Source organism: Anguilla rostrata, chromosome 9, assembly GCF_018555375.3.
Source record: "Anguilla rostrata isolate EN2019 chromosome 9, ASM1855537v3, whole genome shotgun sequence".
NCBI lineage: Eukaryota > Metazoa > Chordata > Actinopteri > Anguilliformes > Anguillidae > Anguilla > Anguilla rostrata.
Window position 1 is genome coordinate 8,085,945 of NC_057941.1, and position 20,359 is coordinate 8,106,303.

At 55.8% G+C, this 20,359-nt stretch overlaps 1 protein-coding gene across 2 annotated transcripts in view; it reads right to left on the minus strand.

Annotated features, from left to right (window-relative positions):
- The window catches only part of LOC135262805 (BCAS3 microtubule associated cell migration factor-like), a 249,493-nt gene that overhangs the window by 20,804 nt on the left and 208,330 nt on the right, over nucleotides 1-20,359 (minus strand). For both annotated transcript variants that reach the window (XM_064350070.1, XM_064350073.1), the window contains one exon: nucleotides 2,929-3,093. In XM_064350070.1, the coding sequence (XP_064206140.1) occupies nucleotides 2,929-3,093 (165 nt within the window). The remainder of the gene's footprint in view (nucleotides 1-2,928; nucleotides 3,094-20,359) is intronic.

The following is a 20,359-nucleotide window of genomic DNA, read 5'->3' on the forward strand; positions in this document are numbered from 1 at the left end:
GGACTGCAAATGAATAGGTACAAATCGAATCAGGGCCTAATAGACGCGCTGCGAGAGGGGCGCAGTCGATGCTAACCGCATTAGGGCCTTGTGACCTCCCCGCCCCCGGCGGTGGCGGCCCCGAATCCGACTTCCATCTTCCCTTAAAAAATCAAAGGGACTCTTGTCCACTTAAGTCGAAGAAAAACGCCCTGCTGCCTCCTAAACGAGTTAAACATTCGGATTGTCAGAAAGGCAATTTCCCCCCTTTTTTTTGGTTTCAATATGAATTACCTAAATTCGTGGTTTTAAAAAACCTTTGAAATGTACGGGTTTGTCCGAGCTTATCCGCGGAAGGGATCACTTTAAGAAACCAGAGATGGTCTAGGAAGGAACGCGGATCCTTTCTAAGCTGCGGAGACAGGCAAGGAGAGGGGGCGGAAAGCTGGAATAAACGTGTGTCGAATAAATTGACCGCGCTGGTTGAAAGACGCATTAGTTAAGTAAATCAGCTAAATAGGGTTTACCGCTTGAACTTCTTTTTTTTTTTTTTTACAACTTTAAAGCTGCATTCTGAATGAGACCCAAATGAGAGGAGGCGGAGACTAAGAGACGGACAGGGAGCACTCTGATGAAGGCGGAGCCAGACGGGCGACGCCTTTACTGCGTACCTGCCTGTCTCTCTACCTGCCTGTCCACCACAACCTTTTACTAGCAAAGAGGCAGAAAAGCATTGGCCAAAGTTCATTTGTGCCGATATGCTTATGGCAGTAGCCGTTTTCGCCAAGCTAATCCGCACCAGGTTTTGTAGCGCCAGCGATATCCAAGCAGCTGTTTGGGTTGGTCCACAAGTAGTCCCAAATTCCTCTGTAGCAGGAGAGGAACCGGCTAACCTGTGCAACAAAACAAAACCAAGAGCCCATCCAGCAGGAGAAAGAGCCTTAAGCTTAGCCAAAGTAGCCGCGGCAGCGCAGAAAACACCACAGCCCTTAATAGCAACCAATCAGACCAAGTTAAACTGCCCTTTAGGTGTGCGAGCGCTGTTACGCAGAAGGGAAAGTGCTTCGGCCCAAAAGCACTTCCAGGCTTAGCAGTGAGCGAATGCTTTTAGCATCTCAAACCCTAATTACATTTAAAGACTGTAATGTACTACAAAGGAGCTGCATTTGGCACGTAATTTGAAAATGTTCTGGTTCGCAAGGCGGTTGGAAATTTAACTGAATCTCATTAGGCCCGCTGGTTAAAACTCGGACAGCCGGAGATTAGCTTGCCAGCTGCCGGCCCCCATGGCACGCCGCCCCTGATTAAATGCACCGCGCTGTGTTTTCAGCCGAGCCGAACTGTAAAATAAGTTCCGGTTAACTAAGTAGGTTAGGTTAACTAGTTAACTAGCGGCTTTCCTGTAAAAACAAATTTCCACAGGGTTAAAATGGAGGCCACCATTTCTACACCATTTAATTATACCAGCTATGTACAGAAGTGAAATCTCCATTGTTAAAACTAAGCACGCAAGCAGCGACCCAAAGCATAAAAAAGATTTAAAATTTTTTTAAAAACATGGTTGTGATTCACATTACATGCTCATTCTTCCCACTGGAGTGTAGGGAGAGGAAGTGTCCACAGGGGGCGCTGTTCTGTGATGGAACTTGCCCTCGGAGCGGAGTACTCCATGTCCAGGGGGCACTGGAGGGGGCTGGCCAGATCCGGAAGGGCATTTCCGATTCTTTCAGCCATAATTGCAGCACAAATAAACAGACGGCGGATGACCGGGACCCCACCACCCCGCCACCCCGGCCTGAAACTGGGCTGATGAGGAACAGGAGGTCCCCCCGTCTCCTCTAACTACCGCTCTAAATCACCAGGACCCGGGCCCGTGCTCAACTCTCCCGGGGGGAAGCCGATCCGCCCGTCCTCTCTCTCTCTCTCTCTCTAACTCTCTATCTCAGTCAGTCTCTCTCTCTCTCTCTCTCTCAGTCAGTCTCTCTCACTCTCTCGCTCTCTCTCTAACTCTCTCTTAGTCTCTCTCTCTCTCAGTCCCTCCCTCCCTCTCTCTCTCTCTCAGTCAGTCTCTCACTCTCTCTCTCTCTCTCCCTCAGTCTCTCTCTCTCTCTCTCTCAGTCTCTCTCTCTCCCTCTCCCTCAGTCTCTTTCCCTCTCTCTCTATCTCTCTCTCTCTCTCTCTCAGTCTCTCTCTCAGTCTCTCCCTCTCTCTCTCTCTCTCTCTCTCTCTCTCTCCCTCCCTCCCTCTCTCTCTCAGCCCTGAAGGGGAAGCAGACCGAAACGCGTCTCCTCCAGACTGAGCTCCCGCGGCCGTCGCCCTGGCCGCCCCTTCCCTTCTCGCACCGCGGCTGACCTGGCGACGCGTACGCGCAGACACCGAGCCGAACGCCGATACGCCCGCGCGCTCGCCAAACACACCGTGACCGCAGGTGGGCGTGTCAGAGGGGGGCCGGGCGGATCACGCGTTTGGGATCCGTTTCCTTTATTCAGCGCAGAGAGTGTCCCGCTTGCACAGGAAACAGCGGCGACGGTTACCCAGCTCTCCGCCCTCCTTCTCCAATGCCTACAACGGCATCGTAACTTTCTCATGTGCTGGACATGCAAACACAAGACGCTGGGGTGCTCAAAACACCAGAAACAGTCATAACAAGTTTTCTCTGCAGCCAGGCTGCACAGTAAAATGTCCAGTTCAACTCTTAACAGAGTTAATTAACATCCAACAGAGTCAATTCCAGTCTAAGTCAGAGCGGGACCAAATGTTGTCCGTTAAGAGTTGAATTAACACTGTTAGAGTTGACTTAACACTGTTAGAGCTGAATTAACACTGGACATTTTACTGTGTGGGACAGTTGAGCCAGGGTGCCATTAGACACCACCGCCTGAACACCTTCACCAGCTTCTCTGAGCTTCGTTCCAAGGGCCAAAAAGGCGGCGGGGGCGGGGCGCTCACCTGTCCCGGTGCCCACGGCGTCCCGGCTGGGCGACTCGGACATGGCGTCGGCCAGCCGCTCCCTCAGCCCGTCCTCGGAGGCGTCCGCGGAGGTCATGTGACGCATGAAGCTCTCGGGCCAGCTGCCGCACACCTCCAGCAGGGTCACGCTGCGGTCCAGCATCCCTGGAACAGGAAGAGCAGTGGCTCATGGGAAAAAGGGCCTCACCTCCACCTGCTTCCTCTTTTACTCTCCAGGGGAAGGGTGGAGCAATGATCAAAGCTGTGAGGATGAACTGGGTGAGCAGGCCCCCAAATACAGGGGCTGTATGCTTTCACAGTCCTGTACTCCCTAACAAAGAAATATGTACTATTACACATACATAACTACTTAAATATTCCACATCTCTCTAAGTCCCCATGACTACCATCAAAAAGTTTAATTGGCTGATAGGAAAAAAAAGTCAAACAAAACAGCACCAGAAAACATGTTTGGCTTAGTTCTGCATTTTGGTTACAGAAGCTTTTGAGCTGCAGTGATGGTCAGCCATATAACCGATTTCGGACCCCAGGAAGATTAGCTGCGTATTGCTAATGGGGATCCTAAATAAATAAATAAATATTACTTGAGCAAAATTAGTTGAGTATAAAACATTTTGCTCAAGACTATAACTGTTTCGCACCCTTTGAAGACGCTACATCAAGAAAGGTAGCAAAGAGAAGCCAAGAAGTGCCCGTGAAAAGAAGGAGAAGTTAAGAGCTTCGCAGGTTTACTCTGTTGAGCGAGTTTTCCGGTGGAAATGATCAGGATGGCCTGAGACCGCTCTAGTGCTCGGGTCAGAAGGCCTGGTGAGGAATGCAGCCATCAGGGGGAATCGCTGACTCCGCCCACCCTGCCTCTCAGACAGGTGTAAATCACAGGCCAATGGGCAGGGTCCTGGCAGGGTCCCGCCCCCCCCCCCCCCCCCGGACTCCCCGAATCAACGCTGATCACAGCATCATAAGAACGACAGCGGGACCAGAATGCACTTCAACAATGAGTGCAGATCAAATCATACACAGATTAGCATCAAACGCAGGAATAAAGTGTCCAGCCAGGGTTCCTGGAAGTTTAAACAAGAGAACGAGGAGGGAGGAGGGGGGGCCTCCCGGGTGATAAAAACAGTTGGCAGAGGGGGCCGGGGAGTGGGGGGGGAGGACTCGTCTGGCCCCTGTGATCACAGACGGAGACGAGAGGCAGGGCGCGGGGCGGCGGCGGGTTATCTGGGGCCGAGCCGGGGGCCCCTTTGATCAGCGCGCGGCGGCTAGCGGCGGCCCTGCGCTGGCTCAGCCGCACTCTCCCGCACTGACAGCCGCTAACGCGCTGGGCCGGACAGCGGGCCGGCGTGGGCAGCCGCCGGCCCGCCGCTGATAGCGGGACCGGGGGGGGAGGACCGCAGGGATGGGGGACGGGGGGGAGCGGGGGGGGGTTTGGGAGGCGGCTATCGCGCTGGTAAACACTCGTCCGGGCAGCCTCACGGACAGCAGATAACTTCAGACCACTTCATAAAAGCTCTTTGTGCCCCGAGGGTCGGGCCCGCTTCCCCACCGGTGGGCCATCAGAGCCAGAGCCAGGCAGGCGTGTGGGTGTGCGGGTGTGTGGGTGTAGGTGTGTGGTGCATGGGTGTGTGGGGTGTAGGTGTGTGTGGGTGTGTGGGTGTAGGTGTGTGGTGTATGGGTGTGTGGGGTGTAGGTGTGTGTGGGTGTGTGGGTGTAGGTGTGTGGGGTGTAGGTGTGTGTGGGTGTGTGGGCTTGTCGGTGTGTGGGTGTATGGTTGAGTGGGTGTGTAGGTGTGCCAGTGTGAAGATCAGCCAATTAGGTGGACAAATATCTCTGAACACTCAAACTGTTTTTCTGGAATGCATGATGAAGGATGTATGCGCTGTTTACATGGGCCCGTGTGCGGCCAGAGCGTGCGGGTGCATTTCTGTTCTTGATTGTGAGTGTGTGGGCATGGTGCGGTCAGTGAGATAGAGGTACATATCTCCATGCAGAGGGGACTGCAGCCTCCTGCTGCAAGGTTAATGGTAATCCATATGCTGTGTGTGCAGAGTGGTGTGCCATTGTGGTATGTCTGTGTGAACCACTTTGGTTGTTTTGCTTGCATGAATGCATGTGTGATGTATGTGTGTGTGTGGTGTATGTGTGTGTATGTGACCATGTGGTGCATGTGTGTGGGTGTGTGTGTGTGTGTGTATATATGTGAGAGTGTGTGTGTGTGTGTGTGTGTGGGTGAGAGAGTGTATGTGTGGTGTGTGTGTATGAGGTGTATGTGTGTACGTACGTGTGTGTGTGTGTGGTGTATGTGTGTGTGTGTCTGTGTCTGTGTGTGGGTGGGAGAGTGTATGTGTGGTGTATGTGTGTGTGTGTGTGTCTGTGTCTGTGTGTGGGTGGTGTATGGTGTATGTGTGGTGTGTGGTGTAGTGTGTGTGTCGTGTGTGTGGTGATGTGTGTGTGCTGTGGTGTGTGTGGTGTATGTGTGGTGTGATGTGTGTGTGTGTGTGTGTCTGTGTGTGGGTGGGAGAGTGTATGTGTGGTGTGTGTGGTGTATGTGTGGTGTGCGGAGTGTGTGTGTGGTGTCTGTGTGTGGGTGGGAGAGTGTATGTGTGTGTGTCTGTGCTCTGTGCTGTGCTCAGGACTGCAGACAGCCGTTCTCCTCTGGCAGACGGTCTCCCCTGTGGTGGGAGCGGAGCGCTCTCTCTCTCTCTCTCCCTCGCTCGCTCGCTGTGGCACTTCACTCACGGGCGCTCTTCAGGGGATTCCTTTACAGAGCTATTAAAACATCACTCTAAATTAACATGAAGGCAGGACTCTTAAGGGAAAGCGTGATTTCCCCCTCTCCCCTCCGCAGGGCTATCTTTTTAAATTTAGCAGGCGCTGCGCGGCGGCGGCGGCGGCTGCTAGCGCTGAGGCGGTACGGGCCCCCCCGCGCACCGGTCTGAAGTGGGTGCGGAGTACCCCGCCCGCTAACGCTTAGCCCGCCGCGGATATCTGCGCAGCCAATCCAGCGGCGGCGGCGGCGTCGATAACGGAATATCCGGAGGTCAAGGTCGCGAGTTGGCCTCCCGGACCGGGGGTGACGTCTCCCCTCGGACCGTCTGACAGCCAATCAGGGGCCTGCGTTCCACATTCTTCACACCTGTCAGCTCTTTAAAATGGCGCAATTAAATAATCATGCAGCCGGCGGGACTGCGGCGGGGGGGAGCCTCAGGCCGGGCCGTCTGACATTTTTACCGCCGAGCGCGTTTCTTTTTTAAAACCCTCGCTTCAGACGGAAAATCTCGCTTTGACAACTGAAACACGAGGATGTGATGTTCCTGCGGTTTTATATGAAATAAACGAGGAAATGAAATTAAAAAAAGAAAACGCGCAGTGATTTCTGAGTTTCACTGAAACAAGCCTGTCTTAAAGTGCTTGAGACGTTCTTTTCCCTCAAGTAGGAAACATTATCTTGTTTTATGGTTACTGTTCGCTTGACAAGTGAAATTTTCCAACCCCACTGGCAAACGTTGAAATGAGTCGAACTGTCTTACCTCACTGGCAATTTTGACATTTAGGAAAAAAATGAATAATAATACAAGTAAGATTTTAAGTCTCAATATAAGACTAAAATACTTGTTGAGATACTTGTTTAAAAATGTTGTTTCTGTGGCGTTGCTGTAAATCGCTGGGCTGGTTCTCTCACGGCACACTGAAATTTACCCGAAGGATTAGTCATCCTCCGTTCGTCTTTATGGCCTAAGCCCGAACGCACAGAGGGTGCAGAAATTCCCCCGTCTCCGCACTGCCTGACAACCGCGGCAGATGACAAGCACGCTGACGATGAGGGGCGCGGGCGCGAGTAATGCAATTAGCCTTTATTAGGGGCCGTTAGGGGCCCGTTTAGTTAATTATCTCTTTCTTCTCGCGGAAGATTGCGTCTCTTTTATGGGCCTAAAAACAGTAAGCTTCTGGTGGAAAAAGCGGCGGTGTATAAATTGGGAATCTGTTGATAGAGGTCTCAGAGGCATGCAATTAGCTGCCGGCGTTAATACGCAGAAACCACAAGGCAAACACAAAGCTCTCTGGCCATCCGACGGCTTGAAACTTGTTTGGGTAAGAAGGGTGCTGTTGCCTTGCTCTTGTGAAAACCGGAGGGACGGTCCTGTTCCGAAGCCCTGAATCTGTGTACGGCCAGCCGCCCCCCCCCCTGGCTCCAGCGGCGTGTGGTTGGGGGGGGGTGAGGGGGGGTTGGGGGGCGCTGGCAGGGCTGGGAGGTGTGAGAGCGATGTTTCTGGAAGAGCGCTCAGTCGGCTGTTTCAGACAGGAAGTCTGAGGAGACCCTTAGTGGTGGCAGGTGAGGGGGGGGGTGGTGTGTGTGTGACTGTGACTGTGACAGTGACTGAGACAGGACGGTGTCGGCCCCCGCCGGACCGGGCCAGGGGTTTATCTCAGCGCCCCACTTTCTCAAGAGCGCCCCTTTGGAGTGCTCCTTCCCGGCCCGGGGGTCCTCCAGATTAGGGCCACACGGACTACGCCCCCCGTGCAGGGGGTGAAGGTGAGAGGGTGAAGGGGGATCTTATCAGTCCTCCTCTCAAAAAAGCTCTCAAAACAGCCCGGACAGACCGGCCCTCTCCTCTTCAGAAGCCCCCGTCCTGACCCCCTTCGAGGACCTCGGCTACCCTACCCCACCCCGCCCTCCCCTCCCCCACCCGCACCCCCCCGTCAGCGCTCCCCGGGATCCCAAACTGACAGCCTCGCAGACAGGCGCGCCGCCGCCGCGGCAACCCGGGTCCGGAGAGCTGCCAGAACTGCTTAGCGCCGACGCGCGGGTGTTAATGCAGATGTGCGCTCGCGGGATCGCCCGCGCGATAGGCCGCTCCCTCCCGGAGCCCCCCCCTCCCCCCCAGCGCTGTCGTTACATTACCCCCTCACTCCTGAATCATTTACCGCGCTCCTCTCTCTTCCCCGGGCTCCCGGGGTGTCAGTAATCCCATCAATACCGGCCCCCACCGCGGGCCCTCGCTCGCGCTCCCTTTCCCACAATGCACCTCCCCTCCCTCCCTCTCAGCCCCGCTCCGCTTTCCCAGCCTCCTCAAAAAGCAAATTTTTGCGGAGCGTCGGGGAGAGAAAAAGAGAAATCGCGCAAGTAGCCCTAAACCCTTAATAGCAGAGCGAGCGTCTTCGGGCTCCACTGTGTGTGGCACCCCAGTGACGGGCCTAATCCCGGGTTTTACAATGAAAGGTGCGGCGGGGGACTTTCCCCCCCCCCACCCAACCTGAATAAGCCCCCCTTCAGGTCTCCCGCCATGGCGCTCGGCGCCCGGTGCCGGTCCCCCTCGCGGTGGGGGATCCCGGGGGTGGGGGGGGGGATGTTTTTCCACATCACAGGACTTCCGCTCCCCCCCAAAAGCAGCGCGCGGCCCCGTCCTTCCTTTAGAGGGGCGCAGCGGACGGTTAGCACGATTAGCGCCTCAAAGGGGGACGGCTCCCAGCTGCCCGTCACGATTAAACGGCCCGCTCCGGGGGTGGGTGGGTGTGTGGGTGTGTGGGTGTGGGTGGGTGTGTGGGGGGGTGTGTGGGTGTGTGGGTGGGTGGGTCGGTGGGTGGGTGTGTGGGTGTGTGAGTGGGTGGGTGTGGGGGTGGGTGTGTGGGGGGTTGTGTGGGTGTGTGGGTGTGTGGGTGTGGGTGTGTGTGTGGGTGTGTGGGTGTGTGGGTTTGGGGGTGTGTGGGTGGGGGACTCTCCGGTGAGAAAGCCAGCATTGCCGTGGAAACCGGGCGGGAGTTACTGGGATCGCAGGAGAGAGGGTCTGGCAGCAGCCGCTGATGTGCGGGTCCCTGACACAGCTCGTAATCCAGGTGCACTCTGGGAAAAGCAGTGGTACGAAGTGCAGGGAGACACCTCCATGACGACTTCATATGGCAGGGGAGGGTGGTGGCGGTGGGGTGGGGTGGGGTTGAGGTGGAATTCTGTAACCCCAGAAGCAGCAGGACCCAGCCAGCACGACAGAGGGCCAGGCTGAATTACAGGATCTGCTGAACTGACCCTGACCACTCCAGCTGCCCCCAGAGAGTGTGCACTTGCACACTAATAATCACCAATGATAAACTGCGGCCTAAATGACACCGTCCCCAGCAGTGTGTGTGTGTGTGTGTGTGTGTGTGTGTGCCTGTGTACATGGGGGTGCAGGGAATGTGCTGTACTTTATTTAAATGTTCTCTGCTTTACGCCATATGAAATGAGTATTGTACCTTCAAACCTGTGTTTTGTAGTTGTTCCAATGACCTTGAAATGCACTTTTGTATGTCGCTTTGGATAAAAGTGTCTGCCAAATAAATGTAATGTATTGTCTTCACTGTAAAAGGACCTACAGGAAGGCCATTTCCCCTCCATCCCCATCACCTTCCCATCACAGGCTAAAGAGACTGAGTATCTAACGCAGACTGGGTCTGCACAGCCAAGCTCTGTTCCCCTAACCCTGTGCTCTGTTCCCCTAACCCTGTGCTCTGTTCCCCTAACCCTGTGCTCTGTTCCCCTAACCCTGTACTCTGTTCCCCTAACCCTGGGCTCTGTTCCCCTAACCCTGTGCTCTGTTCCCCTAGCCCTGTGCTCTGTTCCCCTAACGCTGGGCTCTGTTCCCCTAACCCTGTGCTCTGTTCCCCTAACCCTGTGCTCTGTTCCCCTAACCCTGTGCTCTGTTCCCCAAACACTGGGCTCTGTTTCCATAACCCTGGGCTCTTTTCCCCTAACCCAGTGCTCTGTTCCCCTAACCCAGGGCTCTGTTCCCCTAACCCTGTGCTCTGTTCCCCTAACCCTGTGCTCTGTTCCCCAAACACTGGGCTCTGTTCCCCTAACGCTGTGCTCTGTTCCCCTAACCCTGTGCTCTGTTCCCCAAACACTGGGCTCTGTTCCCCTAACCCTGTGCTCTGTTCCCCTAAGCCTGAGCTCTGTTCCCCTAACCCTGTGCTCTGTTCCCCTAACGCTGTGCTCTTTTCCCCTAACCCAGTGCTCTGTTCCCCTAACCCTGGGCTCTGTTCCCCTAACCCTGGGCTCTGTTCCCCTAACCCTGTGCTCTGTTCCCCTAACCCTGGGCTCTGTTCCCCTAACCCTGGGCTCTGTTCCCCTAACCCTGTGCTCTGTTCCCCTAACCCTGTGCTCTGTTCCCCTAACCCTGGGCTCTGTTCCCCTAACCCAGTGCTCTGTTCCCCTAACCCAGGGCTCTGTTCCCCTAACCCTGTGCTCTGTTCCCCTAACCCTGTGCTCTGTTCCCCAAACACTGGGCTCTGTTCCCCTAACGCTGTGCTCTGTTCCTCTAACCCTGTGCTCTGTTCCCCAAACACTGGGCTCTGTTCCCCTAACCCTGTGCTCTGTTCCCCTAAGCCTGAGCTCTGTTCCCCTAACCCTGTGCTCTGTTCCCCTAACGCTGTGCTCTTTTCCCCTAACCCAGTGCTCTGTTCCCCTAACCCTGGGCTCTGTTCCCCTAACCCTGGGCTCTGTTCCCCTAACCCTGTACTCTGTTCCCCTAACCCAGTGCTCTGTTCCCCTAACACTGGGCTCTGTTTCCATAACCCTGGGCTCTTTTCCCCTAACCCAGTGCTCTGTTCCCCTAACCCTGTGCTCTGTTCCCCTAACGCTGTGCTCTTTTCCCCTAACCCAGTGCTCTGTTCCCCTAACCCTGGGCTCTGTTCCCCTAACCCTGTGCTCTGTTCCCCTAACGCTGTGCTCTTTTCCCCTAACCCAGTGCTCTGTTCCCCTAACCCTGGGCTCTGTTCCTCTAACCCTGTACTCTGTTCCCCTAACCCTGGGCTCTGTTCCCCTAACCCTGGGCTCTGTTCCCCTAACCCTGTACTCTGTTCCCCTAACCCTGTGCTCTGTTCCCCTAACACTGGGCTCTGTTTCCATAACCCTGGGCTCTTTTCCCCTAACCCAGTGCTCTGTTCCCCTAACCCTGGGCTCTTTTCCCCTAACCCAGTGCTCTGTTCCTCTAACCCTGGGCTCTGTTCCCCTAACCCTGTACTCTGTTCCCCTAACCCAGTGCTCTGTTCTCCTAACCCTGTGCTCTGTTCCCCTAACCCTGGGCTCTGTTCCCCTAACCCTGGGCTCTGTTCCCCTAACCCTGGGCTCTGTTCCCCTAACCCTGTGCTCTGTTCCCCTAACCCAGGGCTCTGTTCCCCTAACCCTGTGCTCTGTTCCCCTAACCCTGGGCTCTGTTCCCCTAACCCTGTGCTCTGTTCCCCTTCATGTCGGGGCCTTACCGTCTCAGTAATGCAGCCGGCGGTGGCCCCGTGGTGATTAAAGGCCTGTGATAGGCCTGACACAGAGCAGAGCCCGAAGGCTGTGTTTACTGACAGGCTGCGCAAACGCTCCTGACAGCTGAAGAGGGGAGGCCCTGCTCCCTGGCACTCTGAGTCCCGCCTCCCTGCTGCTCTGAGCCCCACCCCCTGGCGCTCTGAGCCCCGCCTCTCTGCTGCTCTGAGCCCCGCCCCCTGCTGCTCTGAGCCCCGCCCCCTGGCACTCTCAGCCCTGCCTCCCTGCCGCTCTGAGCCCGCCCCCTGCTGCTCTGAGCCCCGCCCCCCTGATGCTCTGAGCCCCGCCCCCCTGCTGCTCTGAGCCCCGCCCCTGGCACTCTAGCCCTGCCTCCCTGCTGCTCTGAGCCCCGCCCCCTGCCACTCTAAGCCCCGCCCCTGCTGCTCTGAGCCCTGCCCCTGCCCCCGACTTTACATCCAACTCATACACCTCACACGCCCTGCCTCTTTACTCGCCCAAAACTCACACACCCCCGCCCTTCACTCGTCCAGAGATCACGCGCTCCTCGTTCTCTCTCGTCTGGACCCCCCCACCCCCCACCCCCCGCGCCCCTAATCTACATGCAAGCTGCGCTTCACATCTGGGAGCGCGCTCAGCGCAATGCTTACATTAAGTGACTTTAATGAATTGGCGCTCCTGCGTGAGGCATCCCGCCGGGCCCCAGCGGGGCCGCTTTCTCAGAGAAACATTACGAATGTAATTGGTGAGCAATGAGCAAACAGAACGTTAGCGCGCGCAATTAATAATAAAAGGCCAACAGGAGGAACACTCCTGGTACACCTTTCTGTCAGGAGGCCTAATGGATTTCGGGCAGTATTGTATTACACGGTAACCTAATGAGGCAACACTTTGTTTATGTAGGGAAGTTAATGCACTTTACGGCCTCTTTATTGCGTTTGCTCGTCTGGCGGGCGGCGGCGTTAGCGGCGCTCCTCGCTAGCGCGCCGTTAAGGGGCGGGGCCCGCGCGGCTGCCGACAGCTCACCGCAAACACGCCCGACGCGCACGGCCAAACAAGCGGGGCCCGTCTGGCTGAGAAACGTGACGCGGCGAAGGAGGAGGAGAGATCGCGGAATGCGCGTCTGCCTGGAGGACGCGTTTACGACTGAGCCGTCGGCGAGCTTTGAGCTCGCATCTGTTTGGGGAGGGTGCTAATCGGGATGGAGGCGGAGTCAGTGTGTGGAGAGGCGGAGTCAGAGTGTTGAGAGGGGGAGTCAGAATAAGGACAGATGGAGTCAGAGGGAGGACAGATGGAGTCAGTGTGTAGGGTGGAGTCAGTGTGAGGACAGATGGAGTCAGTTTGTAGGGTGGAGTCAGTGTGAGGACAGATGGAGTCAGTGTGAAGAGGAGGAGTCAGTGTGAGGACAGATGGAGTCAGTGTGAGGACAGATGGAGTCAGTGTGTACAGGAGGAGTCAGAGTGAGGACAGATGGAGTCAGTGTGAGGACAGATGGAGTCAGTGTGTAGAGGAGGAGTCAGAGTGAGGACAGATGGAGTCAGTGTGTAGAGGAGGAGTCAGAGTGAGGACAGATGGAGTCAGTGTGTAGAGGAGTCAGAGTGAGGACAGATGGAGTCAGTGTGTAGAGGAGTCAGTGTGTAGAGGTGGAGTCAGAGTGAGGACAGATGGAGTCAGTGTGAGGACAGATGGAGTCGGTGTGTAGAGGAGGAGTCAGAGTGAGGACAGATGGAGTCAGTGTGAAGAGGAGGAGTCAGAGTGAGGACAGATGAGTCAGTGTGTAGAGGAGTCAGAGTGAGGACAGATGGAGTCAGTGTGTAGAGACGGAGTCGGTGTGTAGAGGAGGAGTCAGAGGGAGGACAGATGGAGTCAGTGTGAAGAGGTGGAGTCAGAGTGAGGACAGATGGAGTCAGTGTGTAGAGGAGGAGTCAGAGGAAGGACAGATGGAGTCAGTGTGTAGAGGAGTCAGTGTGTAGAAGAGGAGTCAGAGTGAGGACAGATGGAGTCAGTGTGTAGAGGAGGAGTCAGAGGAAGGACAGATGGAGTCAGTGTGATCAGCAGGTCACTCTCGCGGCGCTGCTCAGCACCGCAGATCTCTCAGAGGAGCGTTAAAAGTGCCGCTGGGGGTCGCGACCCCGGCTTCATTAATCAGCGCGGACCTTCTCGCCAGCAGCGCATTCATCAGGCCCAGGTTTCACGGGGAAACCCGATCACACGCCTCCCCGGGTCACCCGTCTGCGGGCGATGGATGACCCCGCCTTTAATCCCAATTCCCCCAGCGTTCAGACGGGGGTTTTCACCACAACAACACGGCACACGGCACGCGGCTACCCCGGCACCTCCAGCCCCCGGACCGGAGCCCCCACACCGCCCTCACACAGCACGCTACCACAGAGCGCTCCGCCCGGAGGAAACGCCCTCACGCTCCATCCACAGCTCACACACACACACACACACGCGCGCGCACGCGCGACTCAACACAACGCTGAACACCGCGGTCAGCACAGAACGGCTCGACACTGTCGAACAGGCTGCGCACGCCGCAAACGCTAAACACGCGGTGCGGGCAAGCGAAGCGCAAACCCCACGCCACGCGTGCACGACCCAACCTTCGCCCAGCGCTGGTGCTGACCCAGCACGCCACAGTCTCAGCAAACGCAGCCCGGGCTCTGGGGCCTCGGCCGCGCTGGTCTCCCAGGCACCCGGCAGATCTCTCAGCACGCCACACACACACACGCACACACACACACAGCCGCCGTCCGGCCGCACGCTCACCCAACCCAGCCGGTCTAAAAACACTCTCACACAAGCAGCGCCTCCTCACAACAAGCCCCTAATGGACAAACACGGCGTCCCTCGCATCCGTCTAACACCTCATTTATAAAACGCAAAAATCAACAACAAAAAACAAAACAGAGCCGGGTTTCTCTTTTCCGCTACGGTTCCCCACCACCCCCCCCCCACCCGCCCACCGCCCCCCCCGTCTCAGGGCCCGCGCTCTCGTGTTTATTTACGGACGGTATCTACCCCGGCGGTTCACACCACTGTCCGGGAAACGGCCCGTCGCTAACGTAAACTAGCGCCGCATTCTGTTTACCGCCGCCTTAGCGCACTCCAAATAAATATCTGCCCGGGATTCATGCGTTCTCATGCAAGCAGAAAGCGCAAAAGGAAGTCCCGGAAACTCCAGAGAGAGAGAGAGAGAGAGAGAGAGAGGGAGAGGGAGAGGGGGAGGGAGAGAGAGAGAGAGAGGGAGAGAGGGAAAGGGGAGAGGGAGAGAGAGAGAGAGAGAGAAAGAGGGAAGGAGAGAGGGAGAGAGAGAGAGAGAGAGAGGGAGACAGGGAGAGAGAGACAGGGAAAGAGGGAAGGAGAGAGGGAGAGAAAGAGAGAGAGAGAGAGATGGAGAGGGGAAGAGACAGGGAGAGGGAACGAGAGGAAAAGAGAGAGTGATGGCGAGAGAGCGCGAGACGCAAAGGGCGGGGGGAAGGAGAGGAGTGAGAGAAGGAGGGGGGGGGAGACGGAGGAGGAGGAGGAGGGAGCCAGACGGAAATGGCGACGGCAGATTCCTGTGCCCTTTCGGTAAGTGAGTTAAGACGGGCCGCCTCGCATTTATCTCACGCCCGCCAGGGAGGACCGACAAAAAGAGCTGTGAGGAACGGAGGAGGCCTCAGCTGGCCACCGGGGGGGGGGGCGGGGGGGGGACAGAACGCCCCCTCCCTCCCCTCCCCTCGTAGTCCTCCGCAGGGCCCTGGCCTTGTCACAGCGCGTTACTTTAGCAGGCTGCTGACGGCCGGCGTGGCGCTCGCGCCGCGTCAGAAAGCGATATGACTGATTGGCCGGTGAGTCGCACCTGACTGCAGGACGCTCCCGGGCGCCGAGCCCTTATCTCACACTCACAGCCTCCGCCTGCGCAGCCGGCTCACACTCACAGCCCCGCCTGCGCAGCCGGCTCACACTCACAGCCCCGCCTGCGCAGCCGGCTCACACTCACAGCCCCGCCTGCGCAGCCGGCTCACACTCAAGCCCCGCCTGCGCAGCGGCTCACACTCACAGCCCCGCCTGCGCAGCGGCTCAACTCACAGACCGCCTGCGCAGCCGGCTCACACTCACAGCCCCGCCTGCGCAGCCGGCTCACACTCACAGCCCTGCCTGCGCAGCCGGCTCACACTCACAGCCCCGCCTGCGCAGCCGGCTGCCGCCACACGCAACAAGAGATTAAGCGCTGCTGCTGAGTGTCTGTGAGGTGTGTGTGTGTGTGTGTGTATATGTGTGAGCGTGTGCGCATGTATGTGTGTGAGGGTGTGTGTGGGTGTGTGTCTGTGTGTGTGTGTGTATGTGTGTGTGTGTGTGTGTGAGGGTGTGTGTGTGTGTATGTGTATGAGGGTGTGGGTGTGTGTGTGTGCGTGTGTGTATGAGTGTGTGGGTGTGTGTGAGGGTGTGTATGTGTGTGTGCATGTGTGTAGGTGTATGTGTGTGTAAGTGTGCGTGGGTGTGTGTTTGTATACATGTGTGTGTGTGTGTGAGAGAGAGAGGGTATGGGTGTGTGCGCGTAAGTGTGTGTGTATTTGTGTGTGTGCGTGTTTTTGTGTGTCTGCACTCTGATTCCATGGAGACACACTCCCCGTGCCACTGGAAGTGTGAGTCACTGGCAGGAATACTCCACGACTCCAAACACCAGCCTGTCTTCACTCTCGCCCCGATGCGAGCTGAAAGCAGACACGACTAATGGATCCCGGATCACTGATTTATGAACCCTAGCCTCTGTGGCCCCAGGAGGTCCGAGGCAGCTTCTGCTTGCGGGTTCTTTGAGGAAACGGAAGGGGCGACTGCAGAATCATAGAGGCGGATGGTGGAGCTGAGCTGAGCAGGTCTCCCTCATAAAAGAGATTCTGTATCTCACAGTCACACCCCTATGCAACTGACCCTGTTTAAAAAGGCCAGGCACCTTCAATGCTTTAAGAGCCTCGACACCCCTGTAACTCAAATCAGGTCAAAGAACTGCTGGTTTTCCACCCCCCCCCCTCCCCCTTTAACTGGGAGTCAGGTGTGAATACAGTCTGGCCAATCAATAGCACTAACTGTTTAGTTAATTATTTGGGAGCAAGGAAAACCAGGGCCGGACTTGGATTCGAGGTCCAGATTTGAGTGTCCATGCTCTATAGCTTTAAGTGAAATGAAGCCTCACATCTCCGCACACATGTTCAATCGCTGCGGCCTTCGGAGGGCTGGTCTCTGATGGGCTGGTCTCTGATGGGCTGGTCTCTGCTGGGCCGTGTCCCACTTCAACTGTAACGGGAGTCGGCCTGAACTCCCCCACAGGGGCGACAACAGGCTGCGATTGGAGCAGCTGGTCAGCACTCTAATGACCCCCACTCCCAATCCCCGCCCCCTCAACCACTCAGCCCCGCCCCCGCACAGACAGCACACAATACCAACCTGTATTTTTACACTGACCCCGTGCTACTGAAGACTTGCTGTTTGGGGGTTCAGGCCTGGTTTTTGCTCTTTTGTGTTCTTTTTCTGCTGTTCTGCGTCTTTGTCAAAGTTCTCTGTAAAAAGCACTTCGAAAATAAAACAGATTTTCATTTGAAGACTACTGGGCTGTGACAATATCGCTGTGTGTGTGTGTGTGTGTGTGTGTGTGTGTGTGTGTTCCTGTGGGCTGCAATCATCCGTCTTCGGCCAGGGGCATGTAAGCATGTGTGTGTGCGTGTGTGTAAGTACGTGTGTGCGTGTGAGTGTGTGTGCGTGCGTGTGTGAGTGTAAGTGCGTGTGAGTGTGTGTGTGAGTGTAAATGCGTGTCCTGTGCATGTGTGAGTATGTGTGTGTGCGTGTGTGAGTGTAAGTGCGTGAGTGTGTGTGTGTGCGTGTGAGTGTGTGTGTGTGTGTGTGAGTGTAAGTGCGTGAGTGTGTGTGTGTGTGTGTGAGTGTAAGTGCGTGTGTGCGTGTGAGTGTGTGTGTGTGCGTGTGTGAGTGTGTGTGTGCGTGTGAGTGAGTGTAAGTGCGTGAGTGTGTGTGTGTGCGTGTGTGAGTGTGTGTGTGTGTGTGTGAGTGTAAGTGTGTGTGTGCGTGTGTAAGTGTGTGTGTGTGTGTGTGAGTGTAAGTGTGTGTGTGCGTGTGTGAGTGTAAGTGTGTGTGTGAGTGTGTGTGTGTAAGTGCGTGTGTGTGTGTGTGCGTGTGTGAGTGTAAGTGCGTGTGTGCGTGCGAGTGTGTGTGTGAGTGTGTGCGTGTGTGTGAGTAAGTGCGTGTGTGTGTGTCTGCGTGTGTGAGTGTGAGAGTGTGTGTGTGTGAGTGTAAGTGTGCGTGTGTGCGTGTGTGAGTGTAAGTGTGTGTGTGCGTGTGTGCGTGTGTGTGTGTGTGTGAGTGTAAGTGCGTGTGTGTGTGTGCGTGCGAGTGTAAGTGTGTGAGTGCGTGTGAGTGTGAGTGTAAGTGCGTGTGTGAGTGTAAGTGTGTGTGTGTGAGTGTAAGTGTGTGTGCGTGCGAGTGTGTCTGCGTGTGTGTGTGTGTGCCTGTCCTGTGCGTGCTCATGTGTGCTCATGAGGTGCCAGAGCCTAAGCTGTACATCTGGAGCCGCTTCCTCTGAGAGGACACTAGCACAGCCTGTCACAGCACTGCTGTTATTCTCCACACACGGCTGTTACTATGGCTCCTCTATTTTTAACCAAGGCCACTGGCTCCAGGAGGAAAAGAAACGAAAAAAACATCAAACCCAAGCAGCAACGGCCCTAATTAAAGGCCCTAATTCACGCGTAATAACTTACAAGCGCAGAGCAGGGGAGTGCTTTAATTGGTCGCACAAGGGAGGACCTGGGAGGGGTCTCCAGGTTTCCCCACAGAGAGGGTCTCCTCCCCCAAGACACCCCCTCTAAGAGCAAGCGGGCCCAGAGCTCGGACCGGCCCGTGGCCCGATGGGAGGGGTACTGCAGGCCTGTCCAAAAACACAAGCTTAACCTGCCTGTCCTGAGCACTGAAATCCACAGCCACAGAACTACACAGCCCAGCGTCCCGTGCGAAGGGCGCGATCGACCTGCCCCATCTCGGCAGGCCCCGGTAACTCTGTAACCGAGAGCGACCGCTCCCGCTGGCCGGAGAAGCCCCTGGCTGAACCGCGCCACGTGGCCCCCAAGCCCCGGGGCCCCGCCCCGCCAGCGAACGGCGCACCCGGCGAGGAGGGGAAGGGGGCCCGAGGAAGCTTTAATGTATTAAGCAAGAGACGCGCTTCCTGGCGTAATCGTCAAAGCAAACGGGCGACAGGGTTCAGAGCGCGGCCGCGGCCAATAGCAGGAAGGGGCAACGACGGCGTCCGGGCCGAGCGGAGCGCAGGAAGCAGTTAACCGGCGGACCGGCTTTGCAGATTCGGGAGGCCGCGGTCGCGGCGGGCACCAGCGCGGGACACCCGTCGAGCGGGGGGGACGGGGGGGACGGGGACGGGGACGGGGGGGCGGGGGGGGCAGAGCCCTGGAAAAGAGAGAGGAACGCTGAACAGGAACGTGCGGCGTCACATCTGCGACTGCAATCAGCGCGCGCGCTTTCAAGAGCTGCCAAGCCAAACAGACCAGCAGCAAATCCACTCTGCAGACCATCGATCCGCCCGCACCCTGCCAAGCCAAACACTGCAGCGCTCAGGCCGGGGGAGAGAGCACAGGGCCCTGTACGCACTGTACTGCACCCTCACACACACTAACACACACACACATCCTTACACACTCACACACACACACACTCACAAACACCCTCACACACACACACATACACTCTCATACACTCACACACTCACGCACTCACACACACACACCCTCATACACACACATTCACACACTTACACACTCACACACACACTCACACTGTACTGCACACTTACACACACTAACATACACTCACACACACATACCCTAACACACTCACACACACACACTCTCATACACTCACACGCACTCACACACACCTTCACACTCACACACACACACACTTACACCCTCATACAAACACATTCACACCCTTACACACTCACACATTTGTACACTCACACACACATTTACACACACCCTCACACACATATACACACTGACACACTCGCACACACAGACAAAATCACACTCACACATCACTCTTATACATGCACGTACACACAACACATAAACATCTGTACACAAATACACACTGTTTCAGCAAAACACACACTAATGCCAGCACACATGCACCCAACAAACACATATAGTACTGTGCACACAAATATGAAAATTATCCCACAAACACACATCTGAATGTATTATTTCAATCTACAATGACACACAGTGTACCACAGAATTCTAATTTGGATGTCTGGAGCACAAAGACCCTGTTTCCTTTGTGTTTGCTGAAAAATCCATACACTGTCCATAACTACGGGTTTGTCATACCACTCAAGGGTACGTTCAACATTTAATGTGCATCTTACAACCAGCGATGAGACACAGCCTCATTGTTGTTAGATGTTTGGCCATTTCTTCTCCAGTCATTTGCACACACACAAACACACACGTGCGCACGCACACACACACATCTTTCTTTCTCTCTCTCTCACAAAAACTCCCATACAGCGCACATGTACACACAAATTAGTGAAGTGGCTGTCACTCATCAGACGGATGGAAAGTTTTTGCTCAATGGCGTACGCACAACATAAAACAGTATCCTGTTTTCAAGATTAAATACGTATTAAAAAAGTTAGATGGCGACTGAACTTTGCCTATCAGTGTACATTTTCCACTCTCAAGTATGGTTTACCTAAGAGAACTGGGGTCAGATTTAAAATACAGAAGAAATCTGAGACGTCATGGACGTGGCGTCTAATAGCGGGACAGAACCAGAAATACAGAAGTACAAAAGAACGAACAACGCATTTACGTCACTCTCCCCACGTTACCCTGGCGATAATTAACCGAGTTTTCGCTCCAGACGAAGGGCATAACCGAAACGAACAGAGCGTCGTGTCTGAAGAAGGAAAAGACGTCCGGAGCTCAAAGCGAAGGGGAGTCGTTCTTCGGCGAAGCGGTTCCAGATGGAGAAAGGAAATCTGCGTAAGAGGGAGCGAGCGCGTTATTGATTTCCTCTCAGTGGCACGGGGGCTCCGCTCGGTCCTCCGCCCCCCCCCCTCGCGCTGACGGAGGAGTCGTCTGAGCGCTCGCTCCT